The sequence below is a fragment of the Rhamphochromis sp. 'chilingali' genome (assembly GCF_963969265.1).
Source record: "Rhamphochromis sp. 'chilingali' genome assembly, chromosome: 2".
Classification (NCBI taxonomy): Eukaryota; Metazoa; Chordata; class Actinopteri; order Cichliformes; family Cichlidae; genus Rhamphochromis; species Rhamphochromis sp. 'chilingali'.
Window position 1 is genome coordinate 36503864 of NC_137930.1, and position 19200 is coordinate 36523063.

Consider the following 19200-nt stretch of genomic DNA (forward strand, 5'->3'; position numbering starts at 1 on the left):
GACTTTCTTGTGAAATGGGATTCTTAGGATAACACATTTTTTTAAAAAAAATATAGTACATAGTACAACTCAGTTTTATTTCAGAATATGCAGCCAATCTTTCCATCTGACACTACTGATTATATCCTATAAATATGGGCTAAAGAAAGCATTTGTTATCTTACTGATGCTGACATATTTTTTTCACCTGCGGGTTTTTTTACACAGGATAAATGGCTGGAGTGTACTGATTTCTTTTGGCCACCAGGAAGTGATTTTAGCTTACTAAGCTATCTGATGCTTGACACAGACATATCCTCATCATGGATTTGATTTGGACCTCATTTTGCTTTCAGGACTCCCTTAATTATTCATGGCATAGATTCAACAAGATGCTAGAAGCATTCCTCAGATATTTTGGTTTATTTCGATATGACAGCATCACGCAGTTACTGCAGATTTGTCACATTCATGATGTGGATCTCTGGTTCTGCCACATCCCAAAAGTGCGCTATTGGATTGAAATATGGTGACTGAGGAGGCCATTTGAGTACAGTGAACTCATGTTCAAGAAACCAGCTTTTGCGACATGGTGTGTTATCCTGCTGGAAGCAACCATCAGAGGATGGGCACACTGTGGTCATAAAGGTATGGACATGGTCAGCAACATTACTCAGGTAGGGAACGGATGACGATAACACATAAATAACTGTGTGTAATCTCAGTTTAATACATACTTTAAGTAAGAGAAATAGAGGGTAATTTAAGACAATATTATAAAGATTATTCTTGTGAAAGAAAACCTGCTGTCACTGTGAGGTTTCCTCTCCAGGAAATCAATCTCCAAGATTGGAAACATGTAAATCCCTCTAAAACCTTTTTTTTTTTTTTTTTTACATATTATTTGGTGCACAGATGCAACTCTGGTGCATTTCCAAAATGTCATAATACTCCTTTAAAGTTAGGGTTGCACAAGAAACACTCACATTCATTTCACTGCGGCTATTATGTTGACACAGTAGAAATACCAGTGTGCACCTTCCATTGTCTTCTGCAAAATTATCTACAGTTGCACTAGCTGGTAAATCAAATAGATAGAAACAGGCATTACAGCAGATTAAGATCAATAGCAATGGGCTTTTTTTTATAACTAACCTGCCAATCACCACTAAGCAGAGTAAAAGAAAGATGATCATTGTATCCTGAGTTGTGAAATTGTATTGTGCAGTATTGTAAACTGTTGTGAAATGCTATTGTGTCTGATAAGCATTCAAAATGATTCATTTTAAGAAATATGCATCAAGCTGGCAAATAAATTCTGAGCATTTTGTACAAGTGGAAAATACTACTTCGAAGGTTGTATCTCATACCAGACTAGATTTCTAAACCTTTAGATCTGTAATCAGTCTGTGGATGTTTGGAGATGACTGCTGTTGGGATTGAAAATGTTTGATTTCTTTTACCAAAATAAGTGGTTATAATCATTTTCATACATATACTGCAAATGTGCTCATAATAAGTTGGCACTCAGTCTTCTGAAGGTCATAAGCTTCGTTCGGCGTGACTGTCCGGACTGATATATTGTATTAAAGGGCTTAGAGTGCAGAGGGGTAACTGCAAACATGCTTACACACATAGATTGTGACTAGAATAATTCTCTAGGTCAGAGAGTCCCGAACATGATATTCTAAACCAACTTTGAATCACTAGAATCTTTTCAGTCTCCTGAGAAAGAAGAGGCGCTGCTGCGCCTTCTTTCACTGTTTTACAACGTACTTTAGTGAATACGTCTGTTCATAGACAGAGGGGTGTGTGTGTGTGTGTGTGTGTGTGTGTGTGTGTGTGTGTGTGTGTGTGTGTGTGTGTGTGTGTGTGTGTGTGTGTGTGTGTGTGTGTGTGTTTGTTTAAGGGGACGTGAAAATCTGGGACAGAGTGAGCCTAGGGGTGTATCAGCAGCCAAAAGCCATCACTAAGAATGAGGTTCAATCCTGTGATAAGAACTCTGAGAGTTTATAAAACCTGGCACCACGCAGCCCTGTGGAAATCCCAAAGGCCTGGTGATCAAAATGGGGGAGAAATAGTATCAGACTAAGAGAGGAAAAAAACCTACAGCTGAATTTGGCTCAGAAATTTGTTATTCAGTATTTGGAAAGTGAAACATATGCTCTTACAAAATGACTGGCAGTGAAACCAACACATGGTGCTCTTGAGGTGCTAGGTGATTTCAGTCTTTCTGTGCTGAAATGATAACACATTTGATCTCCAGGCATTCCACATATAAAAATGTGTAAATGGGATAACTCCTGCTTTTCTTATTTGGGTATTTGGATTCAGTACTTATATAATCTTCAAATGTATCACGTTTTATAGATAAAGCCTTATTTCCTCTTTGAAAATAGTCAAGGAAGAGCTAGAGTCCTGAAAAGAAATACTGGGATTTTTTGTTTTTTGCGCCATTGTTCTGTAATTACCACATGTGGCCACAGGGCCCGCTGTTAAACAAATGGTGCAGTGATTTCTTACTGAAAGGACACGAGTATATCCCGCAGACTTCATTGCACTGGTAATAAAGTCGAAAAATATATTGAACACAATACAAGGCTGCTGTTTTGTGAACCTATCAATACATTTAAAAAAATCGCCCAGGTCTTTTTTTCTTCTTCTAATCAGGATAATATATAGACTGAAATATGTCTGTGAAGGTATAGACTGAAAGTAATATACTGCAGTCATTAGTTGTATTGCTTCTTTTATCTGCGTTTATAGTTACTTAATGTAATCATTTAGATTTTTAGGGAGGAGTTGTTTTGCTTTTCTTTTTTGTCTCTTTGTCATTATTTTAAGTCTATCAGACGAATAGAGCCTTTTATGTGTCTTTGGAGTCCTTTTATGATCTTTTGTGTTTGTTTTGCAGTGCAAGTGCACTATTAAACTGAGAAACAACAGCGGCGCGTGGGGGTTGGTAGCTGAAAAAATCTTCCATTGCTTCTTTAACTGAGCGCTGTGACTTTTCCACTAAAAAGGTGTATTATAACCCTATCAGTAATCCAAAGGATAGGTAGCTTAATGAAATCAGACTGAAAATGGAAAACAGGACACAAAAAATAGCCCAACACAAGACACATTTTTGTCTAGGTTTAGGACATGTATAGCAGAATTTGTTTTATCCTTGTACTTTGACATTGTTGAAGGTTTAAAAATGAATCTATAATAGTATTAATAGTATAAAGCTGCTTTCCTCATGATCCCAACAACTCCTTTTTCAGTGGAGTGAGCTGGAAAGTGTTGCCACCCTCACTGGTGAAGGCAAAGGATTTCAAATGCATTACTACATTAGCTACAACCACCTGATTTTAGTGGACTAATAAAGATGGTAGGGTTCAGCAGATCCTATAATGATGCTTCCCGAAAACTTCCTATGCATTTTGGCCTTGTCTGAGTGTTAGGTCTATCTAACACTCAGGAGATTATGTCTCTTGAGACATAAGAGATTATGTGATTTGTTGTAAACGCCTCAGGGTCCCACCAGAAGAGCTGGAGGTGGTGGCTGAGGAGAAGGAGGTCTGGGAATTTCTGCTTAGACTGCTGGCCATGTGACGTGGGAGAAGATGGACGGCTGGATAAAAAGAAAAAGAAAAAACAGATGCACTACTTGTGATCACCCATCCTCCAAATTAGCAAGGCGTGGTGTGGAATTAGCAATATCTTGCTCACAGAATTCAGCTGGCGCATGAACATTAACTTGTTGATTTAGAGTCTGTGCAACATATTGGAGCCAGTAATCTGGACCAGGAGTGTCAAACATAAGGCACAAGGGAAGGAATTGTCTCAACAAAGACAGTAATCTGGCTCCCCTGGATGGCTTTGGAAAACGAGACCTAAATTTTTTAATAGATTTTCTTAATGATGAAGTGGAGCTCCATTGTTGTAGTCCATTAAAGATAAAAGTATGTGCCCTACAGTTTGACATCCCTGATCTAGAGAATACAGAACATAAACATAACATATTCTATTCTAGTACAAGACCATTTAACACATGCCCAATCTTCTAAAATCAATGTAAATGAGAACTAGATTCATAAACAGACACATCATAACCTCACATTAATTGTATTTATTTATTTATTTTTACTGCTTTTCTTGCAGGAGTAGATCAAACTCGTGTTTCCATAAGTTATTTGCCCTTTATCTTTGATACAGCCACATGACAGACACTACTCAGGCTGATGACATCTCAGCCTATAGTTTCTTCATGTTTGATGCTAGCCCCACCCACCTATGCCATGTCACACCAATGAGGATGTGCAATTTTGATTATGCTGTTTCACAGATTTCACTTACCATTAATAATAAGAACAATAATAATTTTACCTCTTTAGGTGTGAAAACAAAGCTTATATACAGCACGTTTGCTGTATATAAGTATCGCAGTCATAGTTACTGCCCTTATGTTTGAAGTATATGCAAAAATATATTCATAATGGATATTGAAGAAGCCAACTGTGTCTTAATTTATCTTTGATTTAAGATAGAACTGCTGTGTTATGATACACAGTTACCAGTTTCTTTGAAGTGTTTCCTGCCATATAAAATGTGCTTTATTGTTTTATTACTTCATGCGGATAGCGAAGGGTTAACGTGTGCCGAAGACGTATTGAAGGAGGAAAAAAAAATCCTCCTCAGCTGTGGCACCAATACCTAACGACCTGACCGGTCTCCGCTCGTTACCGTCAATTTGGGGAAATGGATTTAGCCTTGATAGGACAGGACGGGAGCCGTGCGGGCTCGTGGTTGTAGAAGGAGATCAGAAGACGCGTGGTGTGCGCGGCGAACCCCTCCGTGTCTTATTCTCAGCGCTCCTCTCCCCTCGGCCGGACTCAGGTCTGTGTGGCGTCGGCAGGCAAAAGCGGCCCTTCTGCTCTACTCATTCTTTGTGTGCGCATGTGTGGCTTGCGTGTGAACCGGCAAAATCAGAGAGCAAAGCAGGCCAGCGCGCGACAGGGAAGACGGGCAGTGTTGAGGTAGCCCAGCTAGCAGCCGCACGGTTTTTTTTTTTTTCGCACTGCCAGAGATGGTCACGTCCACACAGGGGATCCTTCTGCTGCCGATGCTAATATGTCTCCAACGCTTCGTTAACGTTCACGGTAAGTCCCGAGCCACCATTTCTTTTGTGTGTGCGTGTGTGTGCATTTGGAGTCACCGTACCGGCGAAACGCGCACCCTGTGCGGTGAGGTTAGCTAACCTTAAACGGAGCTGCACACCTGTCTTGGCTGCTCCTTGAAGAAAAGCCCGTGCTTGGCTGCACCTTGGGGCCACTCAACCCCTGCCGCTTCTAATCGAGGAAAGCTCTCAAACTGCGTCTTTCTTAAGGGGAAAAAATGAGAAATACGTGCTTTAAATGAATCTGAGTCTGCATTATTTTAGCTCTATTAATTATTGGAAACTACAGGGAGGGGGGTGGCCCCGTTGGGTTCAACGCTGCTCGTTGGGTTCAACGCTGCTCGTTGGGTTCAACGCTGCTCGTTGGGTTCAACGCTGCTCGTTGGGTTCAACGCTGCTCGTTGGGTTCAACGCTGCTCGTTGATGCCCAATTAGCCCCACGGTCATTTAATTTAGCCCTGAAGACCCGCAGCCATTCAAATTGTAAACCCTTGTCGTCCTGATTTCTCCTTTACTTAGACTGTTGGGATTTTCTCCTGTCATCTCCACCCCCATCGAGCTTCGTAATTTATTTATTTATTCATAAAGTGGAAGCGGACTGGGGAAAGGGGGTGGGTAGGCTGAAAAGCGTGGACACAGTGCGTTAACACGGAGAGAAAAAGCCACAAATAAGGGTAGCAAGCAGCCCCGCAGTTTCGGGAAAGGAGTATCAGCAGTTGACGGATTTTTTTTTTTTTTTTTTTTTTTTTTTGGGGGGGGGGCGCAAATTACGTACTGCAGGGGATCCCAGTGAAGGCCCAATTAAGAGCAAAGTGGCCAAGCTCGAGCCGTTAGCAGCTGGTGGTACTTGTAGAGCTGTGCGCACTGGGGTTGCAGCTGTTGGTGATTTTCATGATTGGTTGTGGAATGGAGAAAGCGCTCTGGTCTGCAGAGTAACAGAAAATGTCACGGAGTGTCTGTTACAAGTTCAGAGCATAGCAACAATCAAAAGTTAAAAAGTTGCAGGGCTTTTGTTTGTTTCGGGTTCAGAAATGGGCATGTGGAGGTGGACTAAGCACAACTGGGCTGCATACACTCAAATATATGAGCAACTTTTTTTGGGAGAAATATTTGTATGTCACACAAACCCCTCACTTAAATTCTGTGATGCACCTGCTAAGTTATATTTTTTTAAACATTGTATCATATGGATACTTTTACATATGTGGATACAGACAAGGGACTAATTAGAATGAGCTTTAACTGCATTTAATTACTTCAGAACCATAGTCATACATCGATCCCCTCTAATCTAAACTCTGTATCAATGTAAAGATTGATGCGTAGATGTAGAGGGACCTCTAGAATTTATATATGGCTTTCCATAAATGGTAAACGCATCCCTTTTTTTGGCAACATCTGTGACTGAGAATATGAAGTGCTAAAACGTTGAGGAATTAAGCATATTGATTTTGGTCTCTATTGGTGGATTTCCCCCCTTTAATAACTGCTAGAGAAGGTGATTTATTTATTTTTCATTATATTTTTAATAACTCATCTATCAGGTGTCCCAACACAGGCTTTTGTAACAGATTGTCTGTTACAGGGCCTCACTTCATCTAATTAGAGCCACTGAACTTCATGCTGCTTGGAGCATTTTTAATGGAATTGGCTGCCAAATAACATGGCTTGTTGTGTGATTTTTTTTTTTTTTTTTTTTTTTTTTTGGAGGTTTGTTAATGTTTAAGTAATATTCTAGTGTCATCAGTGTAGCATGGCAGCAGCTGTGATGAAGCCTCAAAATCCAGAACATAGCTTGTCTTTTTTCCCTTGATTAGGATGACTTCATAGTCTAATGGTTATCACATTTGCCTAACAAAATGGTAAATGGCCTGTATTTGTATAGCGCTTTACTTAGTCCCTAAGGACCCCAAAGCGCTTTACACTACATTCAGTCATTTGCCCCAGGGCACACACTGGTGCCCTGGGGCGCACTGACAGAGGCGAGGCTGCCGGACACTGGTGCCACCAGGCCCTCTGACCACCACCAGTAGGCAACAGGTGAAGTGTCTTGCCCAAGGACACAACGACTGACTGTCCGAGCCGGGGCTCAAACCGGCAACCTTCCGATTACAAGACAAATGGCCAACTCTTGAGCCACGAACAAAAGAAAGATTACCAACTTGATCTTGAGAGAAGACTGAAATCCTTTGGGATTGTTTTGGGAATAACGGAGCAGCTGAAAGTAGGTTATTATAAAAGTGCTTCAGTATTGCTAGAGTTTGTTTCATGCATCCATCTATATTGGTCTAAACTGAGGTGCATACATGACTCTGGACCTGGTCCAAATGTCGGTATATGAGAGTACTGTCAGTGATTAGTTTCTTTTCTGATAATTGTGCACTGTGGATAGCTTAGTTTTAGCACAATGTTGCAGCCAATACTGGAGATTTTCCTAAGCCTTGTCAACACATACTATCTGGTTACAAGTTTCTGGATGCTTTCAAAGTTTTCAGCAACTATGGCATTACTAGCAAAATGCTAAGTTTAGTCATTTACAAGCAAAGTTTAGGAATCTGGGCAGAACCCCTAAATGATTCATTTCCAAAGGCCTGAAACTTGTCTGAAACCTGCCCGAACCCCAAACTTTGTCCTAGTAATGTGGTAAGCTAATCAGAAGCACACACATAAGCTATTAACAGCTAATAAGAACATGACATAGTCAATCTCGCAATTAACATTTAAACATGTGGGGGATGTGAATATTGATGCTTTCATTGGCTTTTGAACTTGCCCCCCGCCCCCAACTTTTAACAGGTCTTTATGGCATCACATCATGTTCTTAAGCTATTTAAAGTGCTTTTATTTAAGGCTGTAAAGTCTCAAGTCCAGGAAAACAAGATGTTTGTCCTATATTTTTGCCTTCATGCCACTTGCTCAAAGATGGCATCTCTTTGTCCTCATGCAACTTGCATTAAGCTTCATCACTGTTGGATGACATCAGTTGTTTCCTAACCTCAAGGTCAGGTGTTGAACAATACCCGTTACCTTTACAGAATTGAGCAGCTGCAGTATCACATGTGCAGTATTTTTTAACATTGTACTCTAACTTGTGTCTATAGACATGTCTTACAAATTGAAAAATCTGTTAGTCCCTTAGGCCTGGCAGTATGCAGCACACTGGTAGAAACTCTGAACATGAAGTGAAATGCACGGATCAGTTACATCTTGAGTTTGCTCAACAGACCCAGATTCACCATTATGTATAATAAAAAGCATTAAATGCTGTGCTGTAGGGGTTATTGCACAGTTGAATCGATCAAACTAGTAATTTTGTGTGAAAATGGCTACATTGTAGTAAGAATTCAGTAATTTATAAATGTATCAGTCCCTTTAAGAAGCCTAAAAAACCCCATGTGTATCTTTTGATCAGTTTTATCCACTTATCTGAAGTAATGTTGTGGGAACATCAGGGTTTTCCAGACTTTCCAGACTTGGCTCTAATATTGACCAGAATTTAGAAAATAAACTTTGCTTTACTCTAAGACTGTGACTGGTGCTGGAGCTCATGACCTCAATGTCAGAGTAAGGTGAGGGCTTTCCCCCCATAGTCTTGTTTTTGTTGCTTTTAATTTTTATTTTTTGCAGTAAGAGCAGTTGTCCCCTGCTGACCATTAGTAGTGCAGCTTTTAGACACTACTTGGTTGGTGCTTGTTGAAGAAATTTTAGCATTTCCTTTTTGGCCCCAATTACTTATATTTTAATCTATTGTTTTTTTTTTTTTTAAATGTGTGTTTAACATTAAAAGGAAAAAAATGGCAATATTTTCTGTGCTTCACACCCTCCACTGGTGACGGCCCCTCCCTGAGCCTGGTTCTGCTGGTGCTCTACCTGTTAAAGGGAGCTTCTCCTTCCATCAGTAGTTTGATGGTTGGGGTTCTCTCTCTATTGTAGAGATTTATAATAAGAAGGCTCCATAAAACAGTGGTTGTGAGCTGGCAATATGTAAATAAAATTAACCTGTGCACGAAATATTAAATTTAATCATGAAACAAGTTATTGAAAGAGATGATTCCCTGAATTCCAGCCTGCTGTGGAAAAATGGCCTTTGGGGGGAAACTGGTGAATCAGAAGTGCTTATAATGCGCACACACAATACACCCACCAGCAGCACCACCACCACTGTCTCATTCTCAGCTTCTCACCAGGCCTGAACGAACACACACACACAGACCGTGTGAGCCTATTTGAACAAGATGCCACGCAAATTAGGCAACAGCGAGATCAGCAGCAGCAACCCTGGCCTGATTAAAATGGATGTATTTTTTTCCCCTCCATGGTTACTGTGATACCATGCTAGACCCAGATCCTCGGCTATAGAGGGGGGGGGCGGCTATGTGGGGGTGCGCTTGATTCTTGAAGTGGGCGGGGAGGTGGACAGGAGGAGGAGAGCACTGCAAACGTTTCTGTTACTGGGGAAAACTGCATCACCATGACCTCAACTGTGAAAGCAGTTCTATAGCACACAATGAGCTGCTATTTTGGGCAGGAGATGGTTCATTACAGCTCCATGCCTGTTGAATCTGTGGTTTAAATTAGGAGAGTACTACTAGCTGACACAGTTGGGTTGTATTTCTCACAGTAGTAATAGAGAATATTCTGTAAATTAGTCTTAAAGTAGTGTAGTTTTGACAGTTTACTGAGACATTAAACAGTTCGTGCTCTGTGCCCAGTAATGCAGAACAGTGCTGGTTCACAATGCTTTCCACCTCGCAGTGATGGAGAGGGAGAAGTGCTCTAATTTCTCCAGGAATGCCGACTTGGATGGTGGCAGATGGCATCGCTACATTTCAGTTAACTGGTGTACACGATATTAAAAATCTAAATTGCTTAAGCATCTTTTACTGTGGGTGTCAATGAGAAAGGTGGCAACCAATATCTGTATTGCACAAAACATGAAACGATGTCAGTGCGACAGGTTAGAAAATCAATAAAATTATTTAAAAAATGTATTGTTTTTTGGCTTTTTTAAGTTTTGTTTTTATATATTTGAGGAGAGAGTGGCTGCGCCACAGAAAATTAGTGCAGTAGAGTTTGTGGCAGTGTGGCCGTGCACATCAGTCCTTTTCTTCAATTAAGAATACCACGACTGTTTTGTGACAATGAATAACAGAACACAGTAACCAGCAGCCTTTAAGTGCTGATTCAACAGGGTTCAGTTGTGCTGGACAGCAGCTGGTGAGCGTAGTCTTCCTTTTGCAGAGCAAAAGCTTTTCAATTTGGCTCAAATTGTTTTATGCTGCAGTCTCTGAGCTCAGTGTTGTGTCACAGGAGCCATTTGGAGTTATGGATGGGCAACTATGTAGAAATCACACTTGTATTCCAGGTATCATCATCTGTTACTACACCAAAGTTTTGCTCGTGCTGCTTGTTCTGAAAAGTTGAACATTTTCAATCATGGTTGTTCAAATACTCCAGTGCTGCTACTAACCAAATATCCTGTGAATATTGTGGGAGTGAGGTGGATGCACACACTTAAAAGAGCATGCATCAACTGGAACTTAAAAAAGGCTATAAATCGATTTGGTGGAAAACTGCAGTCGGTGCACTCGAGCCAGTATTCTGGAAAATGACAGACCAATCTGAACCTGCTTCTGTGCTGCTCAAACAAAAGTAAACAGCAAATCAGAAATCGAGTTTTTATATACCAGATGGTTGAAAGTGAGACTAGCTGGACAGCAGCAATATTTAAATAATGACTACAATCAAAGAGGCCAGGTTTTTGTTTTATTTCTTGGACGTGTTGGGCTTCAAAAAAAAGCTGTATGCAGAGTCTGTAAAACATGGCTAAGTAATGTGATCTTTAGTCATGTTAAAATATTTAATGTAAAGGTGCAAACAAAGAATGACATTAAAGCAGAGCGACATTTCTCATGTCATTGTAAGCAGTAGTCCTCACTCTGTACAGTCTGGAGGGTTCAGGCTTCAACTCTCAGCTCAAAATTGAATCTGACACTGCAGGGAGAAGGAGCTCGTACAGGTTTGTATACTCGAGCTTACTACTGAGGTGTGTTGTTGCGATGTGTGGATCAAAGTGCAGTTTTCCAGACAGCAAGCCGATGGTTTTCTGTGTAGATATTGGAATAGTAACCCAGGAGGATACGCTCTTAAAGAAGCCAAAAACAGGAATATATTTACCATTCCCTGCAGCTTGGCTTTATGGTTACTTGTATGCGCCGCTGCACCCCATTTACTACACCTCATGTTTACACTAGCAAATGCTGCATATTTTTATATTTCTATACTGTGCTTTGGGCTTCTGTTTTCTTTTTGGATTCACTTTAGAGTCCCACAGAAATTGGAGGTGTATCAGTGTTGCTGCTGGACCTTCTATGATTTCTCTGGTTTACATGGTGGCGCTTTGTTTTGGAGTTAACAGCTACTGTGTGCCAGAGGCTCTTTATGTGATCTCACTCTTTACCTCAGTCAGCATTAAATGTACATCAGCAGTGTGATGAGTCAGGACTTTTGTTCCTGTAACATGCAGATATGCAGTTATTTGTCCAAACCCCCCTCTTCCCCCCCCCCCCCCCCCCCTTCCCCTTGAAATGAAACATGAACAACTGGGCTGAGTAGTATGAAGGTGAACACTGTAAAAGGATGGACACTTCAGGGGACAAACGGTGCGTGTTCAGTGTTAGAAACTTGGAGGCCAAGGGGACTAGTAGGCTTATTCTAAAGTCACTCACCATGTAAGGGTTGTGTTGAGGAGTGAGGGTCATTCTCAGGGTTAACTTAACTGGTTGAAGGACTGCAGAACTGTCATTTCATAATTCACAAATTGTTGCTGCTTGGGTCAGATTTTAGTGAAACTTGTGCACAATTTGGGTGAAAACCAATAGGGTGATCATTGTGCACAAGGTCAAGGCTACATTTGAATTGTGAATGAGCCTTATGGGTGACTAATATCAATGTTGTGGTTTTTATCTCGTTTCCTCATTCCTCCCCTCACCCCAACTGGTCACCCCCCTCCCTGTGCCTGGTTGTGCTTGAGGTTTCTTCCTGTTAAAGGCTTTTTCCCTTCCCAATGTTGCCAAAGCGGTTGCTTAAAGTATGTCATATTGTTGGGGGGTGGCATGGGAGATCAGTAACTTGCAAGTTGCTGGTTCACGTTTCAGATACAAATACTGCTGTAATCATTGCCCTGAGAGTAGTTGCAGTTGCACAGAATTGATTAAACTGTGCCGAATATGTGTAATCACTCGCTGAAAATCAAGTCTTGTATGCAGCACAGTATCCTGACATTTTTTTTTTCTTCTGAGAAAGTTGGAAGTTTGGCGAAATCATGAATAACTTTCTGCTTGTGTATTTTTATTTGCGTAGATGTGAATATGTTCAGAAGATGGGTCAGGAGTTGTTGAACCCAGTTAATGGATTCTGTTGCTCATTGAGCTGATGGCCAATGTCTCTGGCTTCATAACAGTTTAATTTATTAATTTTCTTCATAAAATATAAGGTCTTCCCAGAAACACTGCAGTGCTGAGGGATTAAGGAAAACACTAGGTGCTGGATAAGCCCCCCCCTTTTTTTTAAATTTATTTTTTTCTTTCATTGACACCTCAACACTTTTGCTTGGCAGTGCCTATTGAAGACTTCAGTGAATTCCCAGATCCAATGTGAATGTTAGTGAGGCTCTCGGAGTGCTTTATTTATTCAGCTTTGTCTGCTTGTTTTGGTCATCTTACAAATGGGAAGTCTTTATGTAATTGCTTGACTCATTTAGCAGTTTCTCCTTTTTCAAGGAAATGTATTTGTCATGGTCAGACTTTATTTTCTCAAGTCATCAGAAAATAAAACATTCTGACAGGAGTCATGTTTTTGGATGGATCTTCTTGTAGTAACTTTTTTAATACTAAGTCTAATCTTAGTCTCCTATCATTTCTAATCATCTTGCCCGTTATAAAGTCCATATGTCACTGTCAAGTCGAATGAAACTTGGGACAAATGTGGCCATGAGGATATATAAGGGAAGGTTCTAAAGAAGTTGTGCAAAGTCACAATAACATGTGGAGTCATTTAATCATTCCTTTTAAAAATAGCATTATTTTAATTATAAATTTCCTTCCGCTCTTACAGACATAAAACCTATTGCCTTTTTTTTTTTTTTCAATTAGTTTAAAGGCATCAACCTGACTGATTTCCTTCAGTTGGGCTCTTTTCATTGTCACTTTTGAGAAAGATACTTAATTCCCAGTCTTCTGCAGCAATAAAGCTTATAAAGGGCTGTTAATAAAATCGAAGCCTGCAATGGTAACAAGAGCCGTACTATATCAATGAGTGAAGTTATGGTGTAGCCTGTCAAGTTCAGTGGAAACATTTAAAATTTCAAAAATTGGAACAATGGCCTGTATAAATGTGGCTGCAGTCATAATTGACTCCTCTCAGTAATATGAAGTTTAGAGCTGTTGGATCTTATCCACTTCATTGTCGGTTTCCCACAGTGCCCTCCACCATTAACAGTTGCTATGAATAGTTTTGCATTAGATAAATATACTGTTTTTTTTTTTTGTTTTTGTTTTTTTTTTTTAATAAATGTTTGCAGTTTAAAATAATTTGCCTTTACCACTGACCTTTTCTCTAAACATTTCCTCCTTTCTATGATTTCTGTCTTAATGATTTTTTTTGGTCTCTTTAGATTGATTTATATTTTTAATATGGTGAAATTACTTGCCGTTTTCCTGATGTAATGGAAAATGAATGAAATGAACTCTTTAAGTACAGGTGGTGTAGTCTTGGATGAATGGATGTCTGCAGGCGTGTATTTGCGTCCTGTGCGGTGAAGCTGCTGGACTCTGATCAACAGCATGCTCTGATGAAGCGTTCAAGTCTTTGCTTTGTTAGTGCAGCGCTGTGCTTGTGTTTAGCATCTCTGTAGATGGTTTGACAGGAGTAAATTTGACTTCGGGATAGAAAGCCTGTAGTCACACCCTTAATCTACAAGGCTGTGTTTGTAAAAATATGTGAAAAGGAGAGCTTTGATTAACTTGACCCTGTTGACTCATTAAGAATGTCCTTCCCAAGTGTTTTGTTTCTTACTTGGGTGTATTATTGATTTGGTTGGTGTTTTTTTTATTTATTTTTTTTAAGTAAGCTTAAATGTTTTTATCCCTGAAATAATCCTGCCACCTCCTGTGCTTTAGAATTTGTCAAAGCTCTGTAACTTCCAATATTTTCCCTGTAAAATCTTACATGGATACTTTAGCTGATGTATTAAGCTCTGAAAACGTTAGATTAAAAAAAACAAACAAAAAACAATAATGCTATAATACATTCAACAAATGTACCAACTATAAGTGGGAAATGTCAGAAGTCAAATGCAGTCTTGCCAGGGTGTAAAGCTGGCTTGCGTCATGAGCCCCCTCCCCTGATGCCAGCAGTGACATATTAAAGTTGACAGATTTGCATTTTTAAAGTGTCTGGCCTCTTACAAAACATTTGAATATTAGTCGTTGGTGTTGGCAGCATGTCTTGAAACTGTGGCATGGTTTCATTGATGTAGATCTTGAATAAAGTGTTGCAGCTTCAGCTAAAGGCCCGAAGCTGTTCAGGTTCAAATCAGTGTGGGGTGTTTTTCTCTCTGGAGGAGCTGCTGACCCACTTAAGTATCCTTCAGATGGCGTTTCAGTGTCTGAATGCAGTTTTTAGAGGCTCTTTCTGGCCTGACGGGGCTATAATTCTGGTGTGCATTCCTGCAGTGCTTTTGATCTTTTATACACATCTCAAGTTTTATCGGGGGGAAACTTTTTTTTTTCATACATCTTTAAATTCATTGACCTCAGTGGCATACAGATTCAGTTGGAACCGTGACTTCCTCTGGGCTGCTTTTAATCATTATGTGCTCCAGTTATCCACCTGGTCAGGCAGACAGTCGACACTAAAGCAAGGTCAGACTGTGGTATTTTAAGACCTGGAGTAGCGCCTCCAGTACTCTGGTAATAGACTGCACTGCACAGTACTGTCTACAAATCGGTGCTTTGCTTATGTCTGTTTTACTTGTAAAGTGTCAAAATGAGCTTAAGGTTTTCATTTTAATGTCTCTATTTAAGAGGCTTTGATATCTCATTGCAGGCTGTGGGTAGGTGCATTACAGTGTATTGAAAGTGGGATTGTGTTGTCATTTAGGACACAAGCAGACTTTTAAAACTCATAATTGGAATCTGGTTTTTATGGAGAAGCCTAAGAATCATTCTTCTGGTTAAGCCATCATTTTATTTTTTTCCCACCCCACTTATTTATTCCACCTTACTAAATTATAGTGATGTGGTAAACATGGTAATCTTGGCTGTTTAGGCTCCACTGAATGATCCTCATACTGTCATACACCAGAAAACTGCAATATTAGCTGCTTCTCAGAGTGCCACTGGGGATGGCAGCTGTCAGCTTCAGAGTCTGGTTAGGACAGTCCTCTGGGAGCGTAGAACTAGTCACCAGCTGTAGTCAAACATGGGGATGAAATGTTCTAAGGGGAAGCATCTGAATGACGTAAAGAACCGAACACAATAGCTACTTGGCTATAGGGCTAGATAAGAATGTCTTGGGGCTGGTTTGCAGCCATTATACTTTCAAGATAAGAGTGGGGGAACTGGTGGGTTTTGGAGCAGTCCAAGCACGTAAGAGCTTCCTATAGTTAAGGCACTGTGGGGAAATCCATGTTTTAACAAAATTTAACCCTACTTAAAAAAAAAAAAAAAAAAAAGTTTCAAATTTTTCATATTCTTGTGATTTTTTTTTTTTTCTTTTTATATATATTCCTCTTTTCACTAGCAAAGAGAACCTGTTTGTATAGTATTAAATCAGTTCTGCACGGCAGCATTATTTCAGATTTTTAAAGTTACTCGCTGCATATTTCTGGGTGATGGTTTGACCTTGAGACGATAGTTTGCACTGTTGCCTCACAGCAAGAACATCCTGAGTTCAGGCTGGGGTCTTTCTGTGTGAAGTGTGCATGTTCTCCCAGTGTTCACGTGGGTTCTCTCTGGGTACTCCAGCTTCCTCCCACAGTCCAAAGACATGCAGTTAATGGAGATTAGAGCAGGGCCAAAAATGTTTATCGCAATATAAATTTGAGAATTTGCGATAACGATATAACTGATATAATTGACACTAGACAAGATACTTTACAACTCCACAATTTTATTAGTGCAAAAAAACCAACCAAAACGTATTTTCACTTAAACAAGCAGCTGGGGTTTTTTTTTTGTACATTAAAGTTATATAAAAATGTAACAGTACAAATTCCTTGCTAACAGTTTAACCAAAATGCATTTCCAGTGGAAATTGGCCAACATCCTCACCATAACCATGTTTAACATCCACAAAACTTAGAGGTTACACACACACACACACACAAAATACGGTAATATTATGTTGAAGCACAGTTCACATCACTCCGCGAGGCTCCTGCCTAATATAGCCGTAATGCTCCGACAATCCATCAAGCGGTGCGGCTTCGTAGCTTAGCAAAGTCGTACTGAAACATTTGACAGATTTTCGAGCGCCGTGTACGACATAAAATTGTTTCGAGGTCAGTAAACAAAACCAGAATCCATAAGGGGACCTGTCGATTTTCAGAAAAATCAAAGGATTGTTTTAAGTGTGCCGTATTTTCCAAACAACACGGTAATAACGACGGCCCGCTAGCATGCTCTACCAAAAATAGTGCTTTGTTGTGTATCTGACGGATGAAAGCTAAACCAGCTCCACACCACTGAAGTTGCAGCTTTTTTTTTTTTTTAACAAACAAATTCTGGTTCATCCGTTCCATTCAACGATCTGCTTTCACTCTTATTCTGCACCGTGCCTTTTCTGCCATGTATGTATGAAAACAGACACTGCGCATGCACGTTTTATCCATATTCTATCGCAATATTTCATTTTCCTATCGTTGCCCAACATTATACCGGTATTACCGTTTACGGTATAATATGGCCCAGCCCTAATGGGGATAGGTTAATTGGTAACTCTAAATTGCCTGCAGTAGTGAATGTGAGTGCGATTGGTTGTCTGTGCCCTGCGACAGATTGGCGACCTGTCCAGGGTGTGCCCTGCCTCTCACCCTAAGACGGCTAGGATAGACTCCACTGTACTTAAAGGCAAAATAGGAGCGTATTGGTGAAGTTAAAACAAGCACAATTTGTTATCTTAAGCGGTGAGTCAAAGTTGTTGCTGTAATTAAAGTGATAGTTGCAAAGCCCAACAACTACTCAGTTTACTGTTGCACATGTTTTTCAGTTGACATTGTCATTTCTTTGTGAAATACTAGTGTTACATTTTAGTTGTTGAAGTTTGAATTGTGAAACAAGTTACTGTGGATTTCCAAAATATGTGCCAACTAATGTTCTTTAAAAGGAGATTTAAGCACTGGAGCGAACCTTGATAGAACTAAAACAAAATGGAAATGACATCCCAGACTCCAAATTATATGTGGAAACATTTGGGACTATAATAAGTTGAGTTTTTGTTTTTCTTCTCTCTCTCAAACTGTCTGTCCTCTGTAGGTACGAAGACAGAATGTGAAGCCAATCAATTTCAGTGTGGAAACGGTCGCTGCATCCCGTCCGTGTGGCAGTGTGACGGAGATGAGGACTGCAGCGACGGCAGCGACGAGAACTCATGTGGTGAGGAAAAACACTCAGCTGTCACACAGCAATGCCAACAACTTGAAGTGTGAAAGACTAAGACTAATGCACGTGGCCAGATTTGTTCCATTATGAATCACTGAAGTAAATGGTTTCCAAATGTCCCAGACTATAATAGATTATTATAGTCTGAATTTAAACATTCAGGTCATCAGACCTTTGCATATGTCAGGAAATGTAATTTACCTTTGCCACACACAAATTCTCATCTGTGTTCTTTGGATGAAGATCTTTTGAATATAGCTAATGCCAGATTCTGAAAACTGGCTAAAGTGTATTTAAGAAAATTCAAGTCTTACCTCTGTACACCACCACAGTGGAAATGATCGAGAGAGTTGAAGTGCACACTCTAAACTTTAATTCAAGTAGTTGAAGAAATGTATTCCACTTAAGCTGCTATATGTCTTTGGGTGGTTATCGGCTGGTACTGAGAGGCACTGTCCAAACTACTTTACTGCATTTGGCTGAATCTGAGCTAAATGTTCTGATGCACATCAGAATTCATCCAGCTTCTCTGTACGATGCTGCACATGCCCATGCATCTCATAGACAGGCCTCGACTGTCTTTCTAATGAGGCTGTATGTTCATATCATGCCCATTCAAAGCCTCCGCAGTGCTTACTAGTTCCAGTTATCCTTATGCTGACTGATCTTCTATTATCTCTAAAATCAATGCCATTTTGGAGCGAATCCTGCATTATCTTTTTTAGATATGCATTTTGACAAATTCTGGAAATGGCCTTATTTTGAAACTTACTGGTTTGTACCCTGTGGTGAACTGTGCTCTCGTAAGTTTTCTTTCTTTCTTTTTTCTCCTCCTTGACAGACTTGGATAATGATCTGCGTGCCTCCCAGAGAGGGTTCCTCTCTTGACTGCATGTTCTGAAGGAATTTTTATTGGGGCAAAAGGGATATTTTCAGAATGTACCAACTCTGTAGACTATAAAAGATGAATGTGGTTTTCTGGCTCTGAAAAGCCATTTGTTGTAGGACAGACTTTTTAGTTTTCTAATGACCAGCAAGCACTGGACATTTATAGAAATCTTTGAAACTGACCTCGGCTCCCTTGCTCTGACCTTGATGAATGCTTTGCTGTCCTGAGTCCTTATTTCCAAGTTTGATGAGATCATTTTGTAAATTAGTCCTTGGTGGACTCAAAGGTTTCAAACACAAAGATTGCAAATGTGCTCAACTTGAGATTTTACAGCACGACTTTGTGAACAAAAGGATCGGTGACGTCGAGTGGTTACATTCATCACATCACCCGCACTCTTTCGGAGACACTTTCTGAGAGTGCTGCAGCCTGTAGCTGGGTTGGTTCTGTGCTTAGATCGCATTAACACAGGTTACATTTATACCTGCACACTTGTCTGTATTCTTGTT

The 19200-nt window shown here is 40.1% G+C and overlaps 1 protein-coding gene across 1 annotated transcript in view; it reads left to right on the forward strand.

The window, feature by feature from the left end:
• Positions 1-4628: 4628 nt before the first annotated feature.
• vldlr (very low density lipoprotein receptor) overlaps positions 4629-19200 on the forward strand; it is a 64833-nt gene continuing 50261 nt past the window's right edge. The window contains exons 1-2 of the mRNA XM_080864718.1: positions 4629-5123; positions 17677-17796. Of these exons, the coding sequence (XP_080720844.1) occupies positions 5051-5123; positions 17677-17796 (193 nt within the window). The 5' untranslated portion in view covers positions 4629-5050. The remainder of the gene's footprint in view (positions 5124-17676; positions 17797-19200) is intronic.